We start from the raw sequence: 25,550 nt of genomic DNA on the forward strand, positions 1-25,550 counted from the left end.
ACGTCATAGCAGATCAGAATGTTCATGGTTAACAACTCCCAATGACAACTACTTCTGTAGATAGTTAGCACCGTCATCGGTGCGGTATAGTATATTGGACATCGAGACTTGTACTATAACTGATCCACTACGACTACGTTGCAATGTAAAAGGAGAACATTCACAAATAGTAGTTCAGGGCAACTGTATGCTGTTGATCTACGTTTTGAGCTCAGGCTGCGCGACACGGGAACTGTGCTAGCTCCTGAAAGAGTCTGATCGCATTATCACTCATCAAAGCACCCAAAACAGTGTTGACCTTTGCCAGGAAGTCGTCGACATTGATAGTAAATCATGAGGCCATCTCGGTGCTGAAGCGCTGACGGCTGGCAGTCACGTTGACGTTCAGTACTTCAGTCGCCGCCGCATTACTGCAACTCTAGTATGAGCATACCTGGAAAATCCGTCCCGAAGAGAATATCCTCAGGCCTCACAAAAGTCTTCGCAGCGGTGAGCATGGTCTCGTGTCCAGCCAGCGCGATGTCGAAGTAGAAGATCTTGAAGTCGTCCAGCATCTGATTCGATGTAAGCGTGGATCTCATATACGCCGGGCCAAAAGCAGCGCGAAATACAAGCACAACGGCACTGCTGCCCACATGCGAGAAAATACTCTTGACATTGGACCAGCGTCGTTTCTATCCGGTAACTATAAGGCATGCGGCCGCTACGCGCGTATCTTATTGGGGACGTGTGTTTCCAGCTGCTCGGTAAGGCGTCAGTTCAAAAGACTCGCTCCAAAGCAGTAGGTATATCCAGGAAGATGCACGGACAGGGGTAAGCGTTACAAGAGTATAGCAATGTCGATTTCGAGCGCGTCCATCGAGCGCAAAGTGGTTGTGGACGTCAGGACGGATTTGATCGACGACATACTGGCTGTGGCGCTGTCCAGGCGCACTCAGCGCTAGATACTAATATGCACCTGATACTCAAGAGCATCTCTCGCTGAATAGATTCACGGAGGCCGAACGCTGGCTCATAACCTTTAGGAACTGAACCCAAACACGTAAGTCTGATACTCGGTCGCGCACTCACCTGGAGATGAATGCAGCCCGAAAAGTACATGGGACGCATTTTCTGTACGTATTTTCCACCAGCTTTGTAGTGGAGTGTGCAGCAACAGTCCTGTCGGCGTGAGCCTGCGCCACGGTGGCGACGTTATCGGTCTGATGGGAGTGACGAGAGCAAGGGCTGCTTGATGAGTAACTTTGATAAGCGGACAAAGGTGCTTCACCATGAGACCCAGTTAAGATAGTAGTTACTGCTGATATCAGTCCCGTGGGGACTGTCTCGCTCTAGATTGCCTGCATATAAGTGGCTTTTCACGTCCATTATTCAGCTTGAGGCCTCCAACAGTGGCGGCAATATGTCTGCATACGCAAACGTTTCGACGTCATGCCTCACCACTGCAACAAGGGCGGATTCGGGTGCGAGACCGAAACCTCTGGGTACAAGAAAATCATGATCATAGACCAAGCCTAGTGCACTCATGAACAGCCTGTAGGCAGACCGCCAGAGTACGCACTGAAGGTGCTGTAGATGAGCCCAATTCTCACAGCTGAGGCTACGTCCCGATCGAAGAGACGAGCGCGTGAATAAGAGAAGAACTGGATTGCTCTGGAAACGCCTACCTGACCATACCGTTAAAATGCTCGGGAACTTTTGATGGGCAAGGTTGGATAACACTGCCGGCTAGAGGATAAATTTGCAGTCCTTCCATGTCCACAAAATAGCTTCACGGTTATTGCCTGTGCCATACTAACCAGATAGACCATGACTTTCCTTGAACACCGTCTACAAGATCCAGGGGGTTTCAACACACAGTCGTCACTGATACTTACAACTCCATAGACATTGTACCGTCCTCATTCACAATTATCTGTGCCGCAAGGTCCTCTTCGTCCCGCGGATCTTTCGCAACGAATCTGTCGAGAGGCCCCCTCGCTGAGTCTACGATCTTCTCCTTTGGCTGCTTGGTCTTCCCTTTATGTCCGACGGTCTCCTCGAGTGGGGGCATCAAGATGAGATCTGGAGTCCTTAGCATCTATTGTTCTCTGTGAGTTTCGCCGGACTCACCGTCAAGGAACATGTATTCGCCTTCTCTTCGGACGAGTGTTGCTTGACAAAGACTCCGTCACCCTCCAGCTTGGACCAATATGTTTGGGTCACGTACCAAGGTCGCGCATTTGCTGTGTCGTTCTTTGATCTCTCTTTGCGATGCGCTCGGCGGCTCCGGCCATCCGCCTCACGAACTCTTCCGCTGCTATCGCCAGTACGAACAACGCCTCTTTCTGGACGACAGGCAGTTCCTGGTATCAAATATTTCGTTACTGTCTTACTGTTAGCTTGGCGAGACATCGCGCACCCTGTCTGCCTTCGTAATCTGTCGTACTTTGGAGAGCGGGGCATGAGTTTTGCCTGGCTCTCGCTTGGGGTCATATGCGAACTTCTTCTTTTCTCGTGCCTTCTTCGTATCACTGATTACAGTTGCACCCTGTATAGGCTCATCGTCATCCGCAAGTGCGTCATCTGGGATGTCAAGTGGCTCTGACTGTGGATCGTCGTAGCCTATTGTTTGAGGGTCGTCATGCAATGTAGACGGTCCTTCCATGCTATCATCGTAGTCAAAGGTCGCCATGGATGTCTTGCAAAGCGATAATGCAGAAAAAGCAGGAGTGCGCAAGATGTACGCTATGACCAGACGACGCGTCCGAGCCCAACGCGACACTGACGCGACATGTCACATCAAAACGCGTTCGTCACACGAGAAACTATCACGCTCGCGCGTCTGTTCGCAGTAGTACCGAAGACCAGTGCAACTTGTGCAAACTATCATGAATTGACGAGGGCAAGCAGGAGCTGTGAACTTTGAGCTTATGCTGCGTCGCCGCAGCTCTACTCTACAGTCTGGCACGGATCTTCTCTACTAGTTGCCGTGCTTCGTCGTCATCCAGCAAGTTCCTGTTCTGAAACTCCTTAAGATGCATCTCCTTCTGGGTCAATGGCTTGGCAACATGGTCGACTTCGCCTGCTGCTGCGTTGGATGAGGTTGCTGTCGAAAAAGCTGTCGGCGCTGGAATAATGTGATAATGAACCTACAACAGAATTAATTTTTGACGAAAGGCACATTCTAGGAATGTGGATGCTGCTTACATGCTGCACTGCCTGTGCATACTCTTGGTTGCAAACCACATTCAGGCCTGTATTTTCCAGAGCTGTTCGCGTTTTAGTGCATCTGGTTATCAGCGCTCGCCTAGACTGTCACTGCACCTTCCGTCAATGCATGCGCGACTTTCGTGACAGTTGCGCCCACCGCAGCTGCAAATTCCGGCGGGAGCTCAGACACCCGCGAGTAGTGGGTCTTCGGCACAACTAACGTGTGCCCCGGTCGGAGGGGTAGTATATCTTAGTAAAGGGCATGGTATAAACCGCTGATAGACTAGGACGCCTCAAGACTGTAACAGCGAACTCACCTAGGAAAGCTATGACTTTGTCGTCCTCATACAATCGGAATGCGGGTGCCTCTCCTTGAATAATTTGGCAGAATGGGCACTGAGGTTCCGTCTTCCACGAGGTGGGGATCGAAAGGCCTTCATGAGCTTTGATGATAAACGACGTCATTATCACCAGTCGATTTGACTAGTCCTGGTGTGATTCAGCTGTAATTCGATGTAAACCCCGCCAGAACGGGGCCAGAGCGAGGTGTTTGCCGACTCCTCGAGACTGATGTTGGCGACAGTGATCTGCCGCGTCGCTCCATTCATCACTCCTCAGGCTATCACCAGTATGTCTCGAGGTAACCGTGAGTCGGCATCCGGGAACTTGAAAGGTTCGATGAGGGACAATTACTCTGAGCATGGCGTCGAAGAAGTACGTTTTGCAGACGCAGAGAGTGGGACAGGACTTCACGTTGAAAACTGATGCAGTACTACCGCAAAGTGGGCGCGACATACCGCAATCCTCACTTTCCTGGAGTTCGTAGCTGTCTCTTCCTGTGGTTTAATAGGTGGGCAATTACTCCCTGATAGCTCCTCTTCAGTACTGATTCCGGCTCGTAGCTGGTGGACGTCAGAACGAGAGAATGCACCTCCGTACGACCTTGTACTCTTCGACATGGCGTGCGGTCAGTTAGTCGCAACACGTCTCGCAACGTATTCAATACTGACGGAACACTCGTAGGAAGGTGAGTAACGCAACAACTAGTCTAGCCTGAGCGTAACCTCAGGGTACAGTGGGGAAGTGACTTTATCCTTCATGGAATGGTGGAAGCTTGGTCGGACGACATACGATGAGCTTCTCGCTCACTCAACGCCAAATCCGGTCGAATGGACAGCCCAGGTCGTTACGCCTCGAAAAGAGACAGTGAAACCGTGTCGTCCGCCGCCCATCAATTCGGAACACCCGAGACCAATCATACTCGCAGCGGATCCCGTAAGGCTCTCTGATAATGAACAATTGTTACAATGTGCTCACGTACCGCACAGTATACTGCAGAAGCATACCAGAGTCGTACAAAACTCGCTTGCGCGACCCTCTCTTTTCGAGATATCGCCGAAGGCCGTATGCCTGGTAAAATAACAGAAGACGTAACAACCGACCTCAGTAGCGATCCAAACACACAACCAGATGATGCATTGCCCCCTGAGGACAAAAATAAGTGCATAGACATGGTTATTTGCTCCTTCGCATTGCATCTCATCGAGACGCCGTCCGAGTTGTTCGCGCTGCTTTGGGAGCTAAGCACTAGGTGCCGATGGCTGATCATCCTCGCGCCTCACAAAAGACCAGAGGTATGTAGGCAAAGATCACGCATGTTGGAATTGTCCTCTCACATGCTCCTGCGTTAGATCAAAGATGGGTGGGGTTGGTGCAAATGGGACGTAGAGTCGTGGTCCGAGTGTGCGATGTCAGAGACAAGGGGTGAACTCTTACAGGAGAGGTGAGTGACGGTACTCCGCATTGTTAGCATACTGCTGACGCGTTCCTCAGAGTACATTGTCGTGTTTATCGCAGTCTCAATGTCTGACTGCCTCTCTAATATGAGACAGGACGCATACGGACAACGTCTCATCTCGAAGCTGGTGTATATTCATCCCATATAACTCCTCGCCAGCCAACCAATCAACCCTGCTGCAGTAGCACTAGCAGCCATTGCCCATGCTACATCCTGGTTAGACTTTAGATTCATCCAAAGAGGCACCTGTTCCGTTCTGTCGCGCAGCGTCACAACAGTTTGTGACGCAGCCATCTGGTCAGCTTCGGGAACTTGTGAGTTGTAGTGGACCGTCTCCATGATCTGCGACATTAGTCGGTCCTGCCCTTCGAACCGCTTCGCAAGCGCTTCCGCATTCTGTGCGGACATCTCCTCTACCTTCCTCTCGAAGGTCTGTGCGAGCCTCCGTCGTTTCCATGGCTCTATGAAAACAATCGCAAGCAAGAAGACGAGCATATTCACGCCCATTACAGCCAAGGAGCCGTACGTGGATGCGCTCCTGATTTTATCCGACCACGCCTGCTCTTCGTGATATCGGTTGAGAATGACGCGCATGAGTTCGCTGAACTCCCGCTCGACGGAGTCTTCAGCTTGTGTAGCCCCAATCTTTGCACGCGATTCCTCTTGCTCGTGGAGATGGTCCTGGCGCACTAGGGATGTGAATCGGATGACGTCCTCATCGTTCCAGCTCGACTTGCGCTGCAGCAGATCGTTCACCTCGCGCTGCGAGGATGCTCGCTGAAGCACCGCGCGATCATACGCCTCTTTGGCTTCGCGTGCCGCTCGTCTGACAGCCTCGATGCGTGCCTCTAGTGGACTATCTCCACATCAGACATTCGGAAATATTACTGCACATGCTGCTCACCCTGCTGGACTACCCTTTGCTTCAACACCTCTATCTCTCCGTATCCAGTAACTTTGTTAATTTCCTTCCCAAGTTGCGAGAATGTAACAGCCAGGCTGGCCGTGTACTGGTCTATTCGCTGGCGGAGCTGGGACGCCGTCCGCTCTGACCACCCACGAAGCCGTTCCTTCGCGTTTGCCAACTGATCTCCATATTGCCCACTCAGCAACCTGCGTTGTGAAGATCCTTGAGGGTCACGATTCGGTTCACCGGATGGGTCTGGAGGGCTGGCATTTGGACTGGACGAAGCGTAGTATCTGAGTCTGTGACGGACAGCACGGTGCCGGAGGAAAATAGGTGATTGACGAGCAACAACACTTTGACGACAGAGCAAGGACGGAATAAACAGTGATGGTTGCACCATGCCCATAAGCAGGGGCTACTGTGGGACTTAGATTTGGCCTTGGGGGATAGGTCGTCGGCAGGCGGGGGCAGAACGGCGAACGGCGCGCGGAGGCACAATGCCCAGTATGTCACGTGCACGTCATTCGACGCGTCCACGGCAATTCGCGCGTCACGCATCTCTGACGTCGCGGCACATGCTTGAGCTTCCCATACGTGCGAGTCTCTCTTCTTTATATCAGCCCTCTTGAAAGACTTCATGGCGCAGAAGCCCCGCCCCGAGGCTCAAAGTATCAAGGAATGTCCCGTCTTCCGGGAGTGAAATTGCGCCGGGATTGCGAACGCCACAAGCGCTCTCTCTCATGGTTCCATGAGATGATCGCCCGCGTCCACAGACCAGAGTCATCCCACGATAAAGGGATCGAACTCTTGGACACGTACGTGAGCAGGCACTGATTTGATTTTGTCCGGGTCATGATAATGCATTGCGCCAAGGCCCGCATCGTGCGCGCTGTGGCGTATCTGCTGCATCAAACCTGTCATACCTGCAAATATCGAGACAGCTCACGTCTACGTCCTCTTGTGGCCTCACCAAGGGTGCAACAGTCGCAGGTTTGACGAATTAAGTACCGTGTCGTGCGTAGCGATGTGATGAGTCAACTACATTCATGCGCCATCTACTCACGAGACAAAAAGAGGTGACCGGAAAGTCGGCCTGACTATGTCGCGTCTCCGAGGTAAGCGGGGCATGTGCTTCTTAATGATGGTCTCGGAGGACTAGATTATAGCTGCTGGCGCTCGAGGGCCTGGCCGCCCGTGTGACAGGGAAAGCGGACTGCTGTATCTTCAACACTTGGCAAAAAGGATAAGAAAACAATGATGATATTCAGTCAGGCCCTGGCCGAAACGCTAGGACATCCTCTACCAGATGTAGCCCATGTGGTGCAGTAGGGACAGCCTAGGACCTCGGGCTTTAGAAGCTGAGGAGCCCTGTCCACGGCGCGAATCGGATGAAGTGCGGCTTCGAAGCATGTCATAACATCTATCGGACGCAGTCACGACTCACAGACAAGGATAGACAGATGGATTGTACAGGACATATTCGACCATGTATCGAGTGCCGAGCGACGTAGCGACGTAGCGTTAGGCTTGACCGGAGTCAGTCTGTCAAGAGCTATCCATAACAAGGGTGCCAGTGAGGAAGCTCGGTTGGGATTACGCTACAAATTCCAAAACATACATATTGAGCCATTCTCGCACGAGCATAACAACGGCGTCCGCTTATCTGACCGTGATGACGGGGTGTTTCGTAAATGCCTATACATGATGGTACAAAGACGTGCTGCGTCAATGATTTGCGAAGACCTGTGCTTGTCGGCCTACGCGAACACGCGCCGGACTGGCATGCTGCGGCGCGGCAGATGTCAAACTTTGTTGGAGCAGAGTCAATACAATTCATTGCGTCGGCGTCGAGCCGGAGCATTTCGCATGAGCGACCGTATGTGGAAAGGAAGGAGCAGCCGGCGAAGCAACGGGAGCCAAAATAATTTCTATGGAGAGGGTCTGCGAGATCTTACGAGGGCGGAATGACTTGGATAAGCGCCCGCGGCAAGTGTGATGCCACTTATAAAGTGCAACTCCCCATCACCGCGCATTCCAGTCTAACTTATATCCCTTTCCACGTAGGCTCGTCCGTCAGCGTCCTCTTTCTTCCTCTTCCCCGGTCCCATAGCCCGCCATGGCGTCGTCTTCCGATGTCCTCATCCTCGCGGTCGGACTGGTTCTCGCTGCAGTCTATCTGTTCCGGGACCAGCTATTCTCTGCCTCCAAACCCAAGTCTGCCCCGGTCGCTGCCCCCAAGGGGGGTGCCGGATCTGGAAACCCTCGGGACTTTGTGGCTAAGATGAAGGAAGGCGTGAGTCAAATTGGTCTCTGTATTCCCCACCAAGATGGCTCATCACTCATGACATCAGAAAAAACGAGTTGTTATATTCTACGGCTCTCAGACCGGAACCGCGGAGGAATACGCCATTCGCCTTGCAAAGGAGGCAAAGTCCAAGTTTGGCCTTGCATCCCTTGTGTGCGACCCGGAAGAGTACGACTTCGAGACCCTCGATCAAATCCCGGAGGACTGCTGCGTCTTCTTTGTGATGGCGACCTATGGCGAGGGCGAGCCGACGGACAATGCCGTCACGCTTTGCCAGAATCTTTCCGACGAGTCCTTTGAGTTTTCGAACGGCGAGCACAAGCTACCTGACCTCAAATACGTCGTCTTCGGCCTCGGTAACAGGACATACGAGCACTATAATCTCATCTCGAGGAATGTTGACCGGGACCTGTCGAAGATGGGTGCCATCCGCATCGGTGAGCGCGGAGAGGGCGATGACGATAAGAGTATGGAGGAGGACTACCTAGAGTGGAAGGACGCTATGTGGGAGGCGTTCGCACTGGCCATGGGCGTCGAAGAGGGACAGGGTGGTGACACTCCTGACTTCACTGTCACCGAGGTCGAAGACCACCCACCAGAGAAGGTGTATCTCGGTAGGGAAGGCTTCACCCATGTGCCGGAGTAGCACTGACACTACAGCAGGTGAACTATCTGCCCGTGCACTGACACGTTCGAAGGGTATCCACGATGCAAAGAACCCGTACCCGGCTCCCATTACAGTTGCACGCGAGCTCTTTCAACAGAGCGCCGATCGCAACTGCATTCACGTCGAATTCAACACGGAAGGTTCTGGTATCACGTATCAGCACGGCGACCACGTCGGTGTCTGGCCGTCCAACGCGGAGAACGAGGTGCAACGGCTATTATGCGCTCTTGGCTTGGTTGAGAAGAAGGACAAGGTGATCAACATCGAGTCCCTCGACCCTGCTCTGGCAAAAGTACCGTTCCCCGTCCCTACTACCTACATCACGGTCCTCCGCCACTACATCGACGTCAGCGCTGTTGTTGGTCGTCAGATTCTCGGAGTCATGAGCAAGTTCGCACCCACGCCCGAGGCGGAGGCCTTCCTCAAAAACCTCAACACTAACAAAGAGGAGTTTGCGACCGTCGTCACCAATGGCTGTCTCAAGCTTGGCGAGGTTCTGCAGCTGGCTGTCGGCAACGATCTCGCTGTAGAGCCCACGCCGGAGAACACGACTGCGTGGTCGATTCCCTTCGACATCATCGTCTCATCCATCCCACGTCTCCAGCCGCGCTACTATTCGATCTCCTCCAGCCCGAAGCTCTACGCGAACTCAATCCACGCCACCGTCGTTGTCCTTGCCTACGAGACGATCGAGAGCGAGAAGGTCAAGCAGCGCTGGGTGCACGGTGTTGGCTCTAACTTCTTACTCAACCTCAAATTTGCTGCCACCGGTGAGAATGCCGCTGTGCTTTCAGACAAGAGTCATATCCAACACGCTGCGGCCGCGCTGACGCCAAAGTACGCGATTGAGGGGCCGCGTGGTGCTTACAAGCAGGATGCGATCTACAAGGCGCCTGTTCATGTCCGACGATCGACATTCCGACTGCCGACAAACCCCAAGAGCCCGGTGATTATGATTGGTCCCGGAACTGTACGTCGTATCATTGCATGTGCGATCGAGAGTGCTGACATTTCTGGTTCAGGGTGTCGCACCCTTCCGTGGATTCGTGCAGGAACGTGTCGCCATGGCGCGCCGCACGATCGAGAAGAACGGTGTGGAGGGTCTCGCGGACTGGGGTAACATCCGCCTGTACTTCGGCTGCCGGCGCTCCGATCAGGACTTCTTGTACAAAGAAGAGTGGCCTGAGTACGCGGGGGAGCTCCATGGAAAGTTCACGATGCGCTGTGCCTTCTCGCGGGAACCACCATACAAGCCGGACGGCAGCAAGATCTACGTGCAGGACCTACTGTGGGAGGACCACGAGGAGATCGCAGATGCGATCCTCAATGGCAAGGGGTACGTTTACATCTGCGGTGACGCGAAGAGCATGAGCAAGGCGGTCGAGGAGACGCTGTGCCGGATATTGGGTGAGGCGAAGGGTGGTACCGCGGAGGTCGAGGGTGCGGCGGAGGTGAAGCTCCTGAAGGAGCGCAGCCGCATGCTGTCGGATGTGTGGAGTTGAGCTTGCTGTCGCTCTTTTTGTGTTGTTCTTGTGGGATCGTCTGCCTGCACTCGCTCTGGACGGACGGACGAGCAAACATACACGCCTATCCATAGAGCTCGTTGACAGGCCTCGGTGGTCCGGCGATTTGGATTTAGATGAGTCCTTTCGACTACGTAGATGCCGACACGACATACATGGCTTAGGGAAATAGAACATATCGTTTCCTCTGATAGGCGAACTATAATTTATGACCTCTTCGAGGGGGACCACGTTGCCGCAGTGCTGTATAGATCGGCTAGATTTTGGACCAGTTCCATCGTCGTAGCGACCGCAACCGCTCCAACATTGACACTGCGTTGACAAGTCACATAACCTAGGGCCTCCCACCTTGAACTCTTCTTGCATTTCTTTTGTTATGCCAATCCCATTCCTGCCACCAGAGATTACGGACCGCATAATAGACCACCTATGGGACGATCCAGCTGTGCTATACAGTTGTTCTCTGGTCGCACGTTCCTGGGCTGCCAGCAGCCGTTATCACCTTTTCTCAACACTGCGCATTGTATCGCGCCGCCCATTTGATGGTCTGGTAAAGCTCGCTCGGCGCCGGGCACCACACATAGTTCCACTGTTCCACCTGGTGCATGAGCTGCAGGTCTACGATGTAACCGCCAAGAAAAAACCGTATGCACGCATTGTTCCTCATGTATTCGCAGCGCACATGCCAAACCTTCGAACTTTGCGATTCTACCAGGCCGACTGGCGCCAAGTCACACCAATGCAGGCGACTTTCCCCATGTTCCTGGCCCAATTCACCTCCGTAACGCAGCTGGAATTGGATGGATGCATATGTGCAAACTTGAAGGACTTTCAGCGCGTCATATGTGCCTTCCCCATGCTCGAGCATTTGTTCGTGCGGGGCGACGACCCGTTCACATTGCCACCGAATCCACAGCATAACCTTGCAGCCCTGACTCCCCCGCCACGTAGCGTACAAAGGCCACGTCTTGTTTCTCTGGGCCTGTGGTTTAGGACCCACTGGCATAAAGAGCATACGCTAGTGTGGGAATGGCTACTCGACACGCCATCGAAGGACACCCTGCATTCTGTCTGCGTGTATGCTCCCGGAACAGAGTGGCATCCGCCGTACGGCCAGATGCTCCAGGCCGTGGGGCCATCTCTCCTGCGCCTGGATACGCCCTTGCTGTTGGATGGTCAGCATGGCTTTTCCACTCACCAACAGTATGGCAGACTGACTTGGATATACCAGGGGAGCACTGCACACTGTCCTCCAACACCAACCTCCGCGAACTGGTCATTAATATGGCGAACAGCCAGTCGTGGCCTGTGGCGTGGTCCGCGTTCACGCGCCTGGCCTCGCAGATCACGTCGCACCATCTCCGTAGGCTAACGTTTAACCTCTACGTCTGTGGAGAGCAGGACGAACCCGGCATGCGTGGCGAAGCAGATACAAAGAGACTCGATGAATTGTGGGACAACGTGGACTGGAATGAACTCAACAGAGTGATCATGGGAGATATCTTCTCTGGTTTGGAGGAAGTATGTGTTCGTCTGCAATGGGCTCTCTGGGATGGGGCTTTCCAAAAGACCGCTGCGTTCCGAGACTTCAAGCTTGAGATTGAAAACCGCATCCGGCGGTTGCACTGGCATGATCGTGGCATCCTCAGCATAACGCATGGGCCACCGATCAATGAGGTGTATGATTTTGACTTTAAGCAATACAAAAACAGAGGCAAGTCCACCTTCCACCAATTTCGTTGAACCGCTCTGACCTTTCAACCCAGAATGAACGGGAACATGGCCACCGCGCTGCTTATGCTGATCCCGGTTGTGATTACACGCTCATTTCAGGTGCCTGCTTGCACCTGGTCGATACCGGGACCCTTTCTTCTGCCTACGAATCACCATTCCCATCGTGGTTACATGGTACACCTCCGGCAGGCCGTATCAAAGGACAGCTGCACGGCGCTTTTCTCGGCGCCATAGTCGCTCAAGTCTATAGGCCAAGACAACAGGGCGATCACAGGCCGATGTGCAGTTTCTGCGGCGCCGATAAAACGGGGCGCGCCGGTCCCACTGCGGCGTACATTCAAATAGGTCCACGATTCCGCGATGCCATTGAGCCTGGGTCCTGCGGTCGACAGACATTCGTCCAGCCGCCCCGCTGTGGGAGCGACGGGTATGCATGATCGCACGAACTGCAAGGATTTGCCTTCAAGGGCCCGTGAAAACGCTACTGTGAAGTTTTCTATTCTAGATTCCCTGGCAGAGGCTACCTCTGGTAGTCCGTTTCCGGCGCAAACCGCTGAATGTAATGCGCAAATCCAACGATACGCGGCTTACTTGCGCTTTTGGGGATGCCACGGAGGTTCAACGAAGTGCGCCACCTGTCATCAACTGCACTTCAAGTTTGGATAGCGCCAGGTGGGAGAGTTCCGTAGTTAACGTTCATTGCCGTGTAGATATGATCCACTCTACTCACGATCAAATTCATCTCCGACCGTGCCTGCTCGTAGCGTTCCTAGACAGCTAAGCGCACGAAACGCCACGAAGCCCACAGCCTGCTCGTCCGCAGACTATAAAATGTGCGAACCCGCCTGTTGCACGACCGGTTAAGCTATCCGATCGCTACGAGGATGTCGTACTCTACTCTCATACTCGACCTTGGAGACGTGCTCTTCACCTGGTCGTCTCAGACTCAAACCAGCATCCCGCCTCGCACCTTTAAATCTTTTCTATCTTCGCCCATTTGGGCTGATTATGAGCGCGGTCTGTTGTCTCAAACGGAATGTTATGCTCACCTTGCTGCAGAGTTCTCCTGTGATACGGAGACAATCGCGACCGCATTCGATCGAGTGCGAGAGTCGTTAACATGCAACGACGTCCTTGTTACGCTGGTAAAGGAGCTCAAGGCCCAATCTCATGGTCGGCTGCAAGTGTTTGCGCTGTCCAATATCTCCGCGCCCGACTACGAACATGTGCGCCGCTCCTCCGTCGATTGGACAATCTTCGACAATGTCTACTTTTCCGGTTCCCTTGGGCTGCGCAAGCCCGAGGAGGACATCTACAGGTACCTCATTGAGGACACGGGCATCGCCCCGCGAGAAGCGGTGTTCGTGGACGACAAAGAAGAGAATGTTGCGGCGGCTCGTGCTTGCGGGATGCGCGGGATTGTCTTCGACAAGCAAGGAAAGGGTATGCATACCCTGCAGAGTCTCTTCCAGCCTGCCAGCCAGATGGGCCGGGATTGGCTCCGTCGAAATGCCGGCAAGATGGAGTCGGTCACCAGCGGCAACATTATTTTCGAGGAGAATTATGCACAGCTGCTCATCCTTGAGCTCACAGGCGATCGGTAAGTAATAACACTAGTCGCTCAGTGCAAGTCCAATGATACCTTGAGCAGGTCGCTTATACAACTGTCACAATTTCCTCGCACTTGGAATTTCTTCAGAGGTACCTCCCGTAGTTACAATCTGCTCCTTATAAACTCACGTATGGGTCGCAGGAGAATCGCCCTTCTACCGGGGCGAGCCGTATCCTAACGACTTGGACGACACATCGCTCGCGTTGTCAGTCTTGCCCACAGACCGTACGGTGTTGAAGGACGTCATGGACGAGATGCTCAACTGGCGCACACCCGAGGGCATCATGCTGGTGAGGGGACATCCACCGTCAGAGGTAAGACGAGCAAAGCCTTAACCACATCCATGAAACAGACATACTATGACGTGAGCCGCCCACGCATCGACCCCATCGTCAACGTCAACGTCCTTACGCTCTTCTACCTCTATGGACGCGGGCGCGAGCTCGATTCCGCCCTGGACTGGGTGCGCGACATCCTTGCCACACGCGCCCATCTAGACGGCTCGTATTATTATCCTTCGCCTGATCTCTTCCTCTACTTGGTGTCACGTCTGCTGAGTGTCTCCGCCGACACTCACCTGCATGGTCAGCTCGCGGCGCTTCTCGCCATGCATGTGGCAGAACGTATCGGCATGCCTGGAGACGCGATGGCGCGAGCATGCCGCGTGCTCGTATGCATGAGGTGTGGCGTTGAAAATGTGGCGGACATGCGTGCGTTGCGAGAGATGCAAAATGATGACGGCGGGTGGGATGTGGGATGGTTGTATAAGTTGGGGAGGTCGGACGTGCATATCGGGAACCGTGGAGTCGCAACTGCACTAGCTGTCAAGGCGCTGGAGGCGGTGGGTCCTATCGATTGACAATGTACTTCCTGGTTATAGTTGTGGGCACCAGACATATCTCTGATTAAATGATGGATAATCTGTTGTTAGTATTATGGATAACAACAGAATAACGCCATCAGACATGCATACATGCGCCGTTAGGTCGCATCTAGTGACTCTCCGGCTCAGGTTGATATGTCAAGTCTGTGTCCAAACCCATCCGAATTCCCACGCCAGAGAGGGCGATTGCAAAACGCATTTGTCGATTTGGCTTTTCTCCGGGCATCTGGACAGAATGTTATATCAGGTAAAACAGGTCAAAGTGCGTGGCTGCCATACATCACGCGTACCGTGTGACCTAGGTGTTTGTAAATGCCTATAAAGTTGCCTTGCAGCCAATCTCCGGGTAGGAAGCAACTCTAAACTGTCTGTCCTTCAGACATTGTATCGAAGGTGATTGGATTGGGCGTACCTGCCGCGATGCTTTGAGATAAGTAAATATCCACCAGTCGTGCACCCATGTAATCGAGAGGGGAGGTATCAACTCCACCGAGGTTCTAGCTGGAGTCTAACGGACAGAGCAGCGAGCCGCTCCTTCAGGCGACGCACGTCATCCATTGTGGGACGCTTTGCAGATGAGGTACTCGCGGGCTCGGGGTTCAATTGCATCATCAGATCTTCGAGTTTCTCCATGTCTTTCTTCTCCTTTAGCTCTTCCGTGAGCTCAAGATCCATTTCGTCCCCGTTAGTGTTTCCCTCGATATCGTGTTCGCGAGCATGTCGTTCAGCTTCGAGATCGCGCGGCGCAATGTCTGATAGGCGAATTCGACTAAGCTCCGACGAGATGTCCCGCAACTCCTGGATCAGATCTTGCTGGCTTGCTTGATCTGGCGACGCGGTAAGGAAGGAGATGAGGGCCAACGCCATCCCACGAAGGATTCCTACTTCCCGACCGAGCGGTGCACCGACTTCAGCGAAACCCTCGTCGAAGCCTTGCTGTAAAGCGGACTCCTTCCCGGCGGTTATCCCCTCACGGTATCCGGCCTGGTACATGTCGTGTCCTTAGCTTGATTGAGCGATTCATTGCTTCCAGATGACGTACATTGGTGAAATTTGAAGACAGCCGCGACCACTCAGAATCTTGCAGCGTCTTGGGATCCTCGAGCCATACTGCCTCATCATCAGAGGTGACGTCTGAGAAAGGGTCCATAGCGAATGGAATAGTTGAACTTTGTTGTAGAAAGAATTGAGGAACGCCTCGGGAACTAATATTTTGCTCAGGGCCGAGCGAGATGGCAGATCGAGTGCACAGTGATCGAGATCGGGATCATCTCAACCTCCACGTCGCGTGTATCACGTGTCAGTCGCGACACGTCTCCGTGTGTCGCAACAGTCTAGTATATCTATCCTCCCTCCATCTAATAGACTCCATATAATAGACTACACAACGTGTTAAAGCGCCATGTCATTCCTGAGGTAACTGCTTATATTTAAGCTCCGAAATGAGCTTTGGTAACATGCATCTTAGGCTCGGTTTATGTGTCATCGGGGTCTACTCGATGTTCCTGGTCAGCATCTCCGTCGCCTGCTCCGAAGACGCCAGTTGACGTCCGCATTCAGCTATGGGCAATAGCACAAGAAAGATGTACGCTTCACCACCTTTGGTTCTATCGCCTGGATTAATGATTTACTGGTGCCAGTATCCGTGCCGTTCCAGTCAATAGACGGGATCTCCAGCGACAAATTCCGGTCACCTCTGTTCATGAACACATGCCAGAGTGCACTGAGCGCTCTTTCAGCCATCATCTACCTTTTCATCCGAAGACCTGCTGCCTTTTCCGTGAAGCAAACACTAGGCATCGCCAGGCCGTCAAACCAGCCCATACATACATCGTCCAACGGGCACGCAAAGGAGAATGGTCACTCACATCCTAAGGCGGATGGGCAGTTTCCTACAAGGTCCCTTCTGCTTCGATATCTCCAGTGTGCCGTTTTCATCACCGCCGCTGCGCCCTTTGGATTTGCTGCTCTCTCCTACATCACCTACCCCGCGATGGTCCTAGGCAAATCGTGCAAGCTCGTGCCGGTCATGCTCATGAACGTGCTCCTCTATCGGCGCAAGTTTGCCCCGCACAAATACCTCGTCGTCGCGATGGTGACGCTGGGTATTACCATGTTCATGGGCTTCGGGCAGGAGAAGCCGTCTAAGGCAAAGGCGGGCGCTGACTTGTCAGCGTATACCCAGCTCATTGGCATCACTTACCTTCTCATCAACCTTGCCATAGATGGCGCAACGAACTCGACACAAGACGAGATCTTCGCGCGTTACCGCGTTTCGGGACAGCAGATGATGTTCTGGATAAACCTGTTCTGCACGCTGTTGACGTCCTTCATTTCTGTGTTACCTCTGCCGTATATTCCAGTGCTGCACCCCTCGAACAGTGGCACTGAATTGCAGGGCGCACTTGAATTCATTCGGACTCATCCATCGGTCGTCATGCCCTTGGCGCAGTTTGCGTTGACAGGCGCGCTAGGCCAGCTATTCATATTCGAGACGCTGCAGCACTTTGGATCCCTCACACTTGTGTAAGCGCTCTTATATAGTATGATGTTCATCCCTAACTCGAGCAACAGGACAATCACCCTCACACGCAAGCTATTCACAATGCTACTTTCAGTGGTCGTCTACAACCACAAGCTTACGAAAGGACAATGGCTGGGTACTGCAGTTGTTTTCGCTGGAATTTCTGTCGAAGCATGGGTTAAGCGCCGAGGTGTGTAATTGACACTGCGTGTATGCTCCCGAACTGTACAACTGACCACGCTTCTCAGACGTGCACGCGAAACGGGTGGTCCAGGAGAAGGAGAAGGCGAAGATCAAATCACTATGATATATAAATTATTCTGTGATAACAGCACTGACAGCGATGATATTTCAATGGACTGGGGGCCATACAACACAATTGCAACCGACGATACACATAGAAGCATTAAGACTAATGGCACAAATAATCTAGACTTCCGATGAACTGAAGGGAGATGCCTAATTGAGTGGGAGATGCCTAGGACCCCATTTCGACGTCTTCATCCTTGGCTTCAGTCTCATTGTCTTCTTGCACAAGTATCCGCTTTCGATCTTCGACCCTATTGACGTAGGGCAGCGTGAACAACGGGAGATGGATAACGGCATCTCAAGCATACCTTTCTTTCTCATCGTCGTCTTCTTCGTCCTCGCGCTTGCGCCTAACATTCCCTGGTCTTGCTTGTGGCGGGAATGCGGCAACTGCGTTGCGCGCCTTGTAGATAGATTCATACTCCTGGAAGCGGTCGATCAACCTTCTCATCTAGTTACAACACAAAATCGACTTCTCTTACCTTGATTTGAGACAGGAATCCACCATTTGGCGAGATGCAGTATCGGCGATTCTGGACGAGGTGGAGCGCATCTTCCCAGTTCAGATTGTAGTGTTGCATGGCATACATCACCACGAACGACGGTGACAAGCTAATACCACCTGCAGTATGACGTAAATGACGGCATTACCAATATGGTGAACAACGCGTAGCGCACGCACCGTTACAGTGGACAAGTACACGGCCTCCGCCTTGTATAGCGTTGTCAATGAATTGCTTGGCCCTAACTGGATCAGAACATTGTGATGCGACTTCTGAAGGATAATCACCCAGGGAAGAGACGGATGAGGTTCTGCTCCTCGCTGTCCTCTACGTCGAGCACCATATATTGAAAATGGTCCGGAAAACGAGGGCGCACTGAGAAGGCTTCCTTGGCATCGCGTATACATACACTAAGTGATCGAGCCTAGGAATCAACAGAGGCTACTGGGAATGTGGCGTAGGACGCACATGTGGGTGACTCCAAGGGACTGAAGAGTCTCCAGTGATTTCGACGCCTGGAGTGGGCCCAGGAGAAGATTGGGCAAGATCTCTTGACATTGCCTGCGCATCTCATACCTGGACGCGCCATGTCAGAGCAATGCACATATTACACCAGCTGTGGCTCTAAGCAGCGATCGAAATACGCACGTCCATTCGACATCTCCCGGACCCTGGATGATCTCCTTGATTTGCTCTTTGTTCAAAGCCACATCCATGGCTGGAGAGTTGTATTTCGCGTTCTGCGAGTATGGCAGTTGAGGGTCAAGTTATGTTCGTACAGCGCGGTCTGAATTGAAAGCCATTCTCAGAGGGCAGTCCGAAGATGGAGGGACATCCGGAACACGTGCGGGCATTGTGCTCTATTGTGCCTTGCTCTGTCGGTTCTTGTCAAATTGCTGTGTGACCTAGCTGTGCTTGCTTTATCAGATCTTTCGGGTTGCAACCACACAAGACGTCGAAGCGAAAGGTGGAGGGTGCTAGTGTTTGTGGAAGCCATGGAAGGCGACGAGGACATCCCGTATGCCCCCAAATTCATCCGGATATCCAGCCCGGGATGCTTACGGACCGCAGGATTCTTGTTGAGGCCGAGCCTGTAGTGACGACTCCCGCACAGCCGCATACAGTGCCCCTTACTATCATATGTGGATTCCTCGGTGCAGGAAAGTCCACGCTTGTCAAGTGCGTGCACAGCGTTCCCACATCGCAATTTCATTGACCGCAATCGCCTCAGACGTATCTTGACCGAACGCCATGGGTACAGGATTGCCGTGATCATGAATGAGTTCGGGGATACGGCTGTATGTGACCACGCATCACATACAAAACTAGAACACGAGTGATTGTTACGATGAACAGGATATCGAAGGTCGGAAGGACTCTCTCGACCAGTCGGACGTCATCTCACAGCTGAGTAGCGAGGACAATCAATGTTTCGTCTGCCGAGGATCCCGCCGCAGAGCAGTCCGAAGAGTTCCTGGAGCTTGCCAATGGATGCCTGTGCTGCAGCATCAAGGATACAGGTGTTGCTGCCATTGAGAAGCTGATGCAGCGGAAGGGTGCATTCGATCACATCCTACTAGAGACTACCGGTCTTGCAGATCCAGGTGATGCATTCTATTGTACCTTTCCGAGTTGGAGGAGCAGAACTGAGACCAAGCAGGTCCGATTGCATCCATGTTCTGGCAAAATGAAGAATTCGCTATGGGCTTAGGCAGAGATATTCACCTCGACGGTGTCGTTTGTGTCGTAGATGCGGTCTTTGGTCGTAAGGTGCCCGTCAAGCGTTTCTACACCGCATCTTAGCGTACTCACTCTCGAACAGCAAATGGAAGAAGACCACTCTGATGATGGCATTGGCGAAAGCCTCAGGTGTGGATCCTCCTCACACGGCCTACCACCAACGCTAATGGGTTATCCTGCAGACAAATCGCTGGATCTGACGTTATCATACTAAACAAAGTCGATCTCGTATCTCCTGCAGAAGTTGAGGTCACGGAGGAAATCATTCGTAAACTCAACCCTGCAGCCGCAATCCACAAGACAGTCAGAGGAGAGATTGACTTGAAATACATCATGGGCATCGACGCATATACGTCTCAGCCACTGCTCCAGCAGTCGCATATCCATGGCGAAGGCCATGGGCATGACCATGACCATGGTACCCACGCTCACGAACCCACGCACTACGAGATCAGGGGCATTTCAAGCCTGCAAGTTGATTGTCCCTCTTTGACGACAGCTCAGCTAGACAGGTTGGACGAATGGATCAGGAGCGTCTTGTGGGAGAATCAACTGCCTGGTACAAATCCAGCAGGAGAGTATGCAGCACCTGCGCTCCAAGTCTTGCGCTGTAAAGGGATGTTTGCGGTGAAGGATGGCAAGACATACGTCCTGCAGGGCGTGCGGAGCCTGTACGAGATTTCAAAGGTGGCGCCGGGACAGGAAGAGGATGCGAGTGTGCCCGTGATGGGAAAGGTCGTATTCATCGGAAAAGGGCTTGACGAGACGGTACGGCGGAGCATTGAGGCTGTACTTCACACATAGTTTCGAACGCCCAACGCAGCGCACTCCCATGCCCATCTGCAATAAAGTTACCTCACGTTCCACTCCCATCGCCTAGTTGACCTGTAAAAAGCGCCTATGAAAGAGCTGCTAAACATATCTAGAATCCAATAGCGGAGCTGGTGAATCCGCTCTGATAAAGCTGCTCTGCTGATTGCTTCGTCTGAGTGGGTAAATGAGCATTACAGGGCACGGAGGCTTGTTGTTTGTATTAAAGCATCCAAGAGATGAACTAGCCGTGGGCTGGAGGAAGTCAAAAGGGAACATACCTCGATATCACATGAGCGTGTCAATGAGATAAGATCTGAGATCCCATGGGCGCCAATCGCCGGCGTAGACTGTCATAAAGTAGTCATTCGGAGCCGGCGGCGTAGCCGCTAAATAGTGCTCTCTTCTCAGCGCTCAAGATCCAGCACCACGCTTTCAGGATCTTTGCAGCATGTCCTTAACTCCCGAAGCCATCGACGTGCGGAACGTAACCACAATAGGCCATGTTGACCACGGAAAGACAACACTGATGGACGCGCTCCTTGCCGCGAACAACATAATATCCACTCGAATGGCCGGAAAGATTCGATATCTTGACAGTAGAGAGGATGAGCAACAAAGAGGCATCACAATGGAGAGCAGCGCTGTGTCTCTGCGGTTCAAAGTAATGGACAGAACCGAGGACGGGGGTGCGTCGAATTCTCGTCTCGTGGTAGGAATCGCGATTTACTCGACCAGGAAGCTCCCCAAAAACATATGCTGTGAACATGATCGACACGCCAGGACATGTAGACTTCTCCAGCGAGGTGTCCACCGCATCTCGTCTTTGTGATGGCGCTCTTGTCCTGGTGGATGTCGTCGAGGGGGTCTGCACGCAGGTCTGTCCGCGTCTGACTTCATGACTCTCCTCTGGCACTAATTACCCTCAAAGACGGTCACCGTGCTGAGGCAGGCGTGGCAAGATCGTTTGAAGCCCATTCTAGTCATCAATAAATTTGATAGGCTCATCACTGAGCTCAAGCTTTCTCCGCTAGAGGCATATCAGCACCTGTCGCAGCTGATCGAACAGGTCAATGCTGTAATGGGGAGCTTCTTCGCCAGTGAAAGAATGGAGGACGACTTTCGTTGGCGTGAGGAGCGTGAGCGCAGACTCGCGGAAAAGAAGGAATCACACGCACAAGAGGTTGACGCTACCATTCACGATGCCGACGAATTCCAGGAAAAGGACGATGAGGACATCTACTTTGCTCCAGAACGCGGAAACGTAGTGTTTGCATCAGCTGTCACTGGCTGGGGATTCCGTATAGGCAAGTTTGCCCACCTCTATGCAGTTAAGCTCGGCATCAAGGAGGCTAAGCTGCGCACGGTCCTTTGGGGTGACTTTTACCTCGATCCCAAAACCAAAAGGGTCATCAGTTACAAACACCTACGCGGACGGGCTCTCAAGCCACTGTTCGTCCAGTTTGTTTTGGACAACATATGGGCAGTCTATGACGCTGCCTTGTTGAACCCGTGCGTCCCGACGTTCTCATTAGCATCGCACAGTCCTTAGACTGGTATTAGAAACCCTGACAAAATCGAGAAAATCATTACAACGCTGAACCTCAAAATCCCACCTCGTGAACTGAAGACGAAGGACCCCCGCCAGCTCCTGACGCTCATCTTCTCCCAGTGGTTATCGCTGTCCTCTTGCGTCATTCAATCCATTGTGGATGTCGTCCCACCTCCATCCATCGCTCAGCGCACGCGTATCCCCAAAATACTCTACCCCGACCTGTACGAGTCGACTGTCGACCCCAAGAACCGATTGGAAGAGTGTCTCTACTCCTGCAACGGCAAACCGGATGCATACGTCTCTGCCCTTGTGAGCAAGATGTTTGCTGTACCCGCAAAGGAGCTGCCTGGGAACAAGAAGAAGCCAATGACCGCCGACGAGATGCGAAAGCGCGCCCGTGCGGCGCGGGAAGCCAGAGAAGCCACGCAAGCGAATGGCGCTGCGACACCTGAACCGACCTCCGAGTCCCTGGACGCCGCGCTCGAGAAGCTAGAAGTGAAAGAAAAGGAGGAAGGCGGGGAGCCGATCGAAGCGGACGAGACGCTTCTCGGTTTCGCGCGCATATACTCAGGCACTATTCGCACGGGAACCACTATCTGTTGCGTGTTGCCGAAGTACAATGCGGCGCTGGACCCTGCGCACCCGCATAACGCCCCACATGTCGTCACCACGCAGGTGGGGGCGCTTTATGTGATGATGGGGCGTGAACTGGTGCCCGTGGACAGTGTGCAGGCGGGCAACGTGTTTGCGATTCAAGGTTTGGAAGGAAAGGTTTGGCGAAGTGCGACGCTGTGTGCGCCAAATGCCGACGGCGTGGACGAGACTGCGGACCTGAGTGAGATCAAGGATTGTCTGCTAAATCTTGGTGGGGTTGTTCGCTATGTGAGTGCTCCCTTGATGGAATCCTGAATGCCTTCTGATACGGTGGTTCGTTCAGGCTGCTCCTATCGTGCGAGTTGCCCTAGAGCCTGAGGTGCCCGCGGATATGCCTAAGCTTGTGCGCGGGCTCAAACTACTTAGTCAAGCTGATCCGTGTGTGGAGACATTCCAACAACAGACGGGAGAGCACGTTATCTTGACCGCTGGGGAGTTGCATCTTGAGGTAGGGCGTACGACGGTCTTTTACACCAAGGAAGATTCTCATTTTGTCGTTTCAGAGATGCTTGAAGGATCTCCGAGAGCGTTTCGCGAAGATCGAAATCAATGCATCAAAACCAATTGTACCGTTCAGAGAAACTGCAGTTAAGGGTGTCGGTACGTGTGCTGATGGCGATCCTGAATTGCATTATCTGACTCTCCCCATAGACATGACACCTCCCAAGACACCTGGTGCAAAACGGGGGACCATCTACGGAACAATACACAGCAACCTTGTAAGCTTCACCGTAAGGGCGGCTCCCTTGCCAAAGAAGCTGTTGGATTTCCTGCAAGACAACCTCGCCACGCTCAAGCGCATGGACTCGGAACAAGGCTCAAATATGCAAGAAAACCATTTTGTCGAAGAGGACGATGAGTATGATGTCCAGGGCGAGATCGTCAAGAAGCCCAGCACCAAGCCGGAGGATTTCTGGAACACCTTCTCGGAAAGATGTCGCGAAGTTGGCGGTGAATGGGCCGATGTCGCGGACAGGGTCTGGGCCTTCGGTCCACAGAGAGTCGGAAGCTGTCTGCTCATTGACAGCAGGTCAGATGCTAAATCAAACTCGTACGCATCCGATCTATGTTAATCCTTTTTAATGTTTGACGCATCCCGTCGAAAGTCTCAAAACGCGCCAGGAGCGTGACAAGATCGGAGAAAGCAACAAGGAGGCCTTGCCGTTCTCGCGAGAATTTGACAATCATTTCGAGGCAGGTTTCCAACTCGCTACTCTCCAAGGGCCGTTATGCGCGGAGCCAGTAGAAGGTCTCGCATATTTCGTTGAGGCCCTGGAGATCGACAAAGAGGGAATTGACCAAGAAAGATGTGAGTCGGTCTTGGTCTATGCGTGGTCGTAATGTTCATGGAATTCTCAGCGCACAACAAGATGCCGCAAGTCACGGGTGCCGTCATATCCTCAGTAAAGGATGCGTGTCGTAATGGTCTTTTGGATTGGTCCCCGCGTTTGATGTTGGCGATGTACACTTGCGATATTCAGGCGTCCAGTAAGTACCTACCACAACATGGGCTGTTCGAGCACCCGCGCTCATGTTTCGTAACTCCACCAGCGGATGTACTGGGCAAAGTGTATGGCGTCGTGGCCAAACGTCGAGGTCGGATTGTGTCAGAGGAGATGAAAGAAGGCACAGAGTTCTTCACCGTCCGCGCTCTCCTACCTGTCGTGGAAAGTTTCGGATTTGCTGACGGTAAGTACGCGGCCGCCATAACAATTGAAAACCAACTCAATTTACGCGACTGTCTAGACATACGGAAACGCACTTCCGGTGCTGCGAGTCCACAGCTTATTTTCAGCGGGCAAGTGGCATGAAAAGTCCGTCTACCATTCGTCGACTAACTGTCTTCCAGGTATGAGATGCTTGACCAAGATCCGTTCTGGGTCCCAACGACTGAGGAAGAACTCGAGGACCTGGGTGAGAAGGCCGACCGGTCCAATGTAGCGAAGAGCTACATGGATGCAGTACGGGAACGCAAGGGTATGTTCGTCGACAAGAAAATCGTGGAATTCGCAGAGAAGCAGAGAACGCTGAAGCGATAACATCTGCAACTTGGCCATGTCATAAATTGCACTGTTGCATTGTTGCATGTGCATGAAATGTATTAATACTGCCGGTATGACTCACGACACGTCCTTTAATAATAACACCGTGCGTTGTCATAAAATATGGGCTTTGGCGTCTCATGTCTCGTTTGTTTCAGTTTTTCTGCTCAATATCACAGCCAAATCTTGTTCAATATAGTGATCACTAGCGCAGAAGCCTGATGGCTTCCCCCATACGTCCTGTTACGGTAATACTGCAGCTGTATATGGCAAGATGCGATCTGTGCTCATGAGCAAGTGATGTCATGAAGGATTTTCTGCCGTCATGTCGGGCTCTCTGATTCTCACACATGTAAGTATAAGAGGGTAGCATCGACCGCAGAACATGAGGTCAATTCTCCCTCCTCTTTCTTTCGATATCTACTAGCCATAGTAACTTCTTCGTCGATCCATAGCGATCACGCGTCAAGTCAATATCTGTTGGCAGCTATATCAGCAACCCCATATGGTAGTGTGTTAGCGCTCAGCGCTCAGTAGTTGCGAACGCGGAACGGCTTCCTGCTCGTACTGTCACTACTGCTTGCTTTTCTCAGGTAGCCCGACGACCAACATTTCGAGAATTTCAGAATCGTCAACCCTGTTACCCTGGTGCTATCTTCGACTGCGTCGGCGCTTTCGAGCATCTGGTCAAGATAATTCTTATGCATGGTGACTGATACCGTCTCCCTCGTCCCTTACTGAACTGTCAGTGTCTACTGCCTTCGTCGAATAGGCGTGTTCAGACCGCTCGTT

At 52.7% G+C, this 25,550-nt stretch overlaps 11 protein-coding genes across 11 annotated transcripts; 7 read left to right on the forward strand and 4 right to left on the reverse strand.

Moving 5' to 3' along the window:
* Positions 1-1,523: 1,523 nt before the first annotated feature.
* POSPLADRAFT_1149077 (hypothetical protein) lies at positions 1,524-3,456 on the reverse strand (the record flags this gene model as incomplete). The annotated part of the gene is made up of 9 exons (XM_024486261.1): positions 1,524-1,600; positions 1,668-1,728; positions 1,800-1,818; positions 1,878-2,064; positions 2,210-2,345; positions 2,402-2,680; positions 2,964-3,131; positions 3,190-3,251; positions 3,414-3,456. The coding sequence occupies 9 exons, from the start codon at positions 3,454-3,456 to the stop codon at positions 1,524-1,526; spliced, it is 1,032 nt and encodes a 343-aa protein (XP_024336575.1).
* A 361-nt stretch (positions 3,457-3,817) lies between these two features.
* On the forward strand, positions 3,818-5,099 carry POSPLADRAFT_1040778 (hypothetical protein). Its single transcript, XM_024477801.1, has 7 exons — positions 3,818-3,906; positions 3,963-4,042; positions 4,095-4,159; positions 4,265-4,467; positions 4,521-4,826; positions 4,884-4,975; positions 5,026-5,099. The coding sequence occupies exons 1-7, from the start codon at positions 3,823-3,825 to the stop codon at positions 5,060-5,062; spliced, it is 867 nt and encodes a 288-aa protein (XP_024336576.1). The 5' UTR covers positions 3,818-3,822; the 3' UTR covers positions 5,063-5,099.
* POSPLADRAFT_1183470 (hypothetical protein) lies at positions 4,975-6,536 on the reverse strand (the record flags this gene model as incomplete). Its single annotated transcript, XM_024489008.1, has 3 exons — positions 4,975-5,838; positions 5,895-6,172; positions 6,325-6,536. The coding sequence occupies 3 exons, from the start codon at positions 6,534-6,536 to the stop codon at positions 5,126-5,128; spliced, it is 1,203 nt and encodes a 400-aa protein (XP_024336577.1). The 3' UTR covers positions 4,975-5,125.
* Positions 6,537-7,896: 1,360 nt separating this feature from the next.
* On the forward strand, positions 7,897-10,371 carry POSPLADRAFT_1070873 (hypothetical protein; the record flags this gene model as incomplete). The annotated part of the gene is made up of 4 exons (XM_024482414.1): positions 7,897-8,190; positions 8,249-8,816; positions 8,866-9,839; positions 9,892-10,371. Exons 1-4 carry the CDS (start codon positions 8,014-8,016, stop codon positions 10,369-10,371), a joined length of 2,199 nt encoding a protein of 732 aa, XP_024336578.1. The 5' UTR covers positions 7,897-8,013.
* Positions 10,372-10,768: 397 nt separating this feature from the next.
* POSPLADRAFT_1059081 (hypothetical protein) lies at positions 10,769-12,135 on the forward strand (the record flags this gene model as incomplete). The annotated part of the gene is made up of 2 exons (XM_024481121.1): positions 10,769-11,567; positions 11,624-12,135. The coding sequence occupies 2 exons, from the start codon at positions 10,769-10,771 to the stop codon at positions 12,133-12,135; spliced, it is 1,311 nt and encodes a 436-aa protein (XP_024336579.1).
* Positions 12,136-13,010: 875 nt separating this feature from the next.
* Positions 13,011-14,597, forward strand: POSPLADRAFT_1149674 (hypothetical protein; the record flags this gene model as incomplete). The annotated part of the gene is made up of 4 exons (XM_024486335.1): positions 13,011-13,726; positions 13,778-13,827; positions 13,883-14,028; positions 14,091-14,597. The coding sequence occupies 4 exons, from the start codon at positions 13,011-13,013 to the stop codon at positions 14,595-14,597; spliced, it is 1,419 nt and encodes a 472-aa protein (XP_024336580.1).
* A 504-nt stretch (positions 14,598-15,101) lies between these two features.
* Positions 15,102-15,771, reverse strand: POSPLADRAFT_1149895 (hypothetical protein; the record flags this gene model as incomplete). The annotated part of the gene is made up of 2 exons (XM_024486360.1): positions 15,102-15,605; positions 15,664-15,771. The coding sequence occupies 2 exons, from the start codon at positions 15,769-15,771 to the stop codon at positions 15,102-15,104; spliced, it is 612 nt and encodes a 203-aa protein (XP_024336581.1).
* Positions 15,772-15,978: 207 nt separating this feature from the next.
* On the forward strand, positions 15,979-17,516 carry POSPLADRAFT_1075321 (hypothetical protein). Its single transcript, XM_024482801.1, has 6 exons — positions 15,979-16,037; positions 16,090-16,129; positions 16,182-16,206; positions 16,262-17,147; positions 17,196-17,335; positions 17,394-17,516. The coding sequence occupies exons 1-6, from the start codon at positions 16,024-16,026 to the stop codon at positions 17,450-17,452; spliced, it is 1,164 nt and encodes a 387-aa protein (XP_024336582.1). The 5' UTR covers positions 15,979-16,023; the 3' UTR covers positions 17,453-17,516.
* A 236-nt stretch (positions 17,517-17,752) lies between these two features.
* On the reverse strand, positions 17,753-18,673 carry POSPLADRAFT_1149459 (hypothetical protein; the record flags this gene model as incomplete). Its single annotated transcript, XM_024486305.1, has 6 exons — positions 17,753-17,878; positions 17,937-18,076; positions 18,137-18,198; positions 18,245-18,367; positions 18,426-18,533; positions 18,606-18,673. The coding sequence occupies 6 exons, from the start codon at positions 18,671-18,673 to the stop codon at positions 17,753-17,755; spliced, it is 627 nt and encodes a 208-aa protein (XP_024336583.1).
* Positions 18,674-19,011: 338 nt separating this feature from the next.
* On the forward strand, positions 19,012-20,501 carry POSPLADRAFT_1148890 (hypothetical protein; the record flags this gene model as incomplete). The annotated part of the gene is made up of 6 exons (XM_024486235.1): positions 19,012-19,136; positions 19,189-19,259; positions 19,370-19,561; positions 19,615-19,727; positions 19,780-19,826; positions 19,880-20,501. The coding sequence occupies 6 exons, from the start codon at positions 19,012-19,014 to the stop codon at positions 20,499-20,501; spliced, it is 1,170 nt and encodes a 389-aa protein (XP_024336584.1).
* A 457-nt stretch (positions 20,502-20,958) lies between these two features.
* On the forward strand, positions 20,959-24,755 carry POSPLADRAFT_1149452 (hypothetical protein; the record flags this gene model as incomplete). The annotated part of the gene is made up of 12 exons (XM_024486303.1): positions 20,959-21,200; positions 21,250-21,385; positions 21,439-22,019; positions 22,071-22,944; positions 23,000-23,164; positions 23,220-23,316; positions 23,368-23,767; positions 23,823-24,025; positions 24,097-24,204; positions 24,268-24,405; positions 24,494-24,530; positions 24,566-24,755. The coding sequence occupies 12 exons, from the start codon at positions 20,959-20,961 to the stop codon at positions 24,753-24,755; spliced, it is 3,171 nt and encodes a 1,056-aa protein (XP_024336585.1).
* Between the last annotated feature and the right edge of the window lie 795 nt (positions 24,756-25,550).

The sequence above is a fragment of the Postia placenta genome (assembly GCF_002117355.1).
Source record: "Postia placenta MAD-698-R-SB12 unplaced genomic scaffold POSPLAscaffold_11, whole genome shotgun sequence".
Lineage (NCBI taxonomy): Eukaryota > Fungi > Basidiomycota > Agaricomycetes > Polyporales > Adustoporiaceae > Rhodonia > Rhodonia placenta.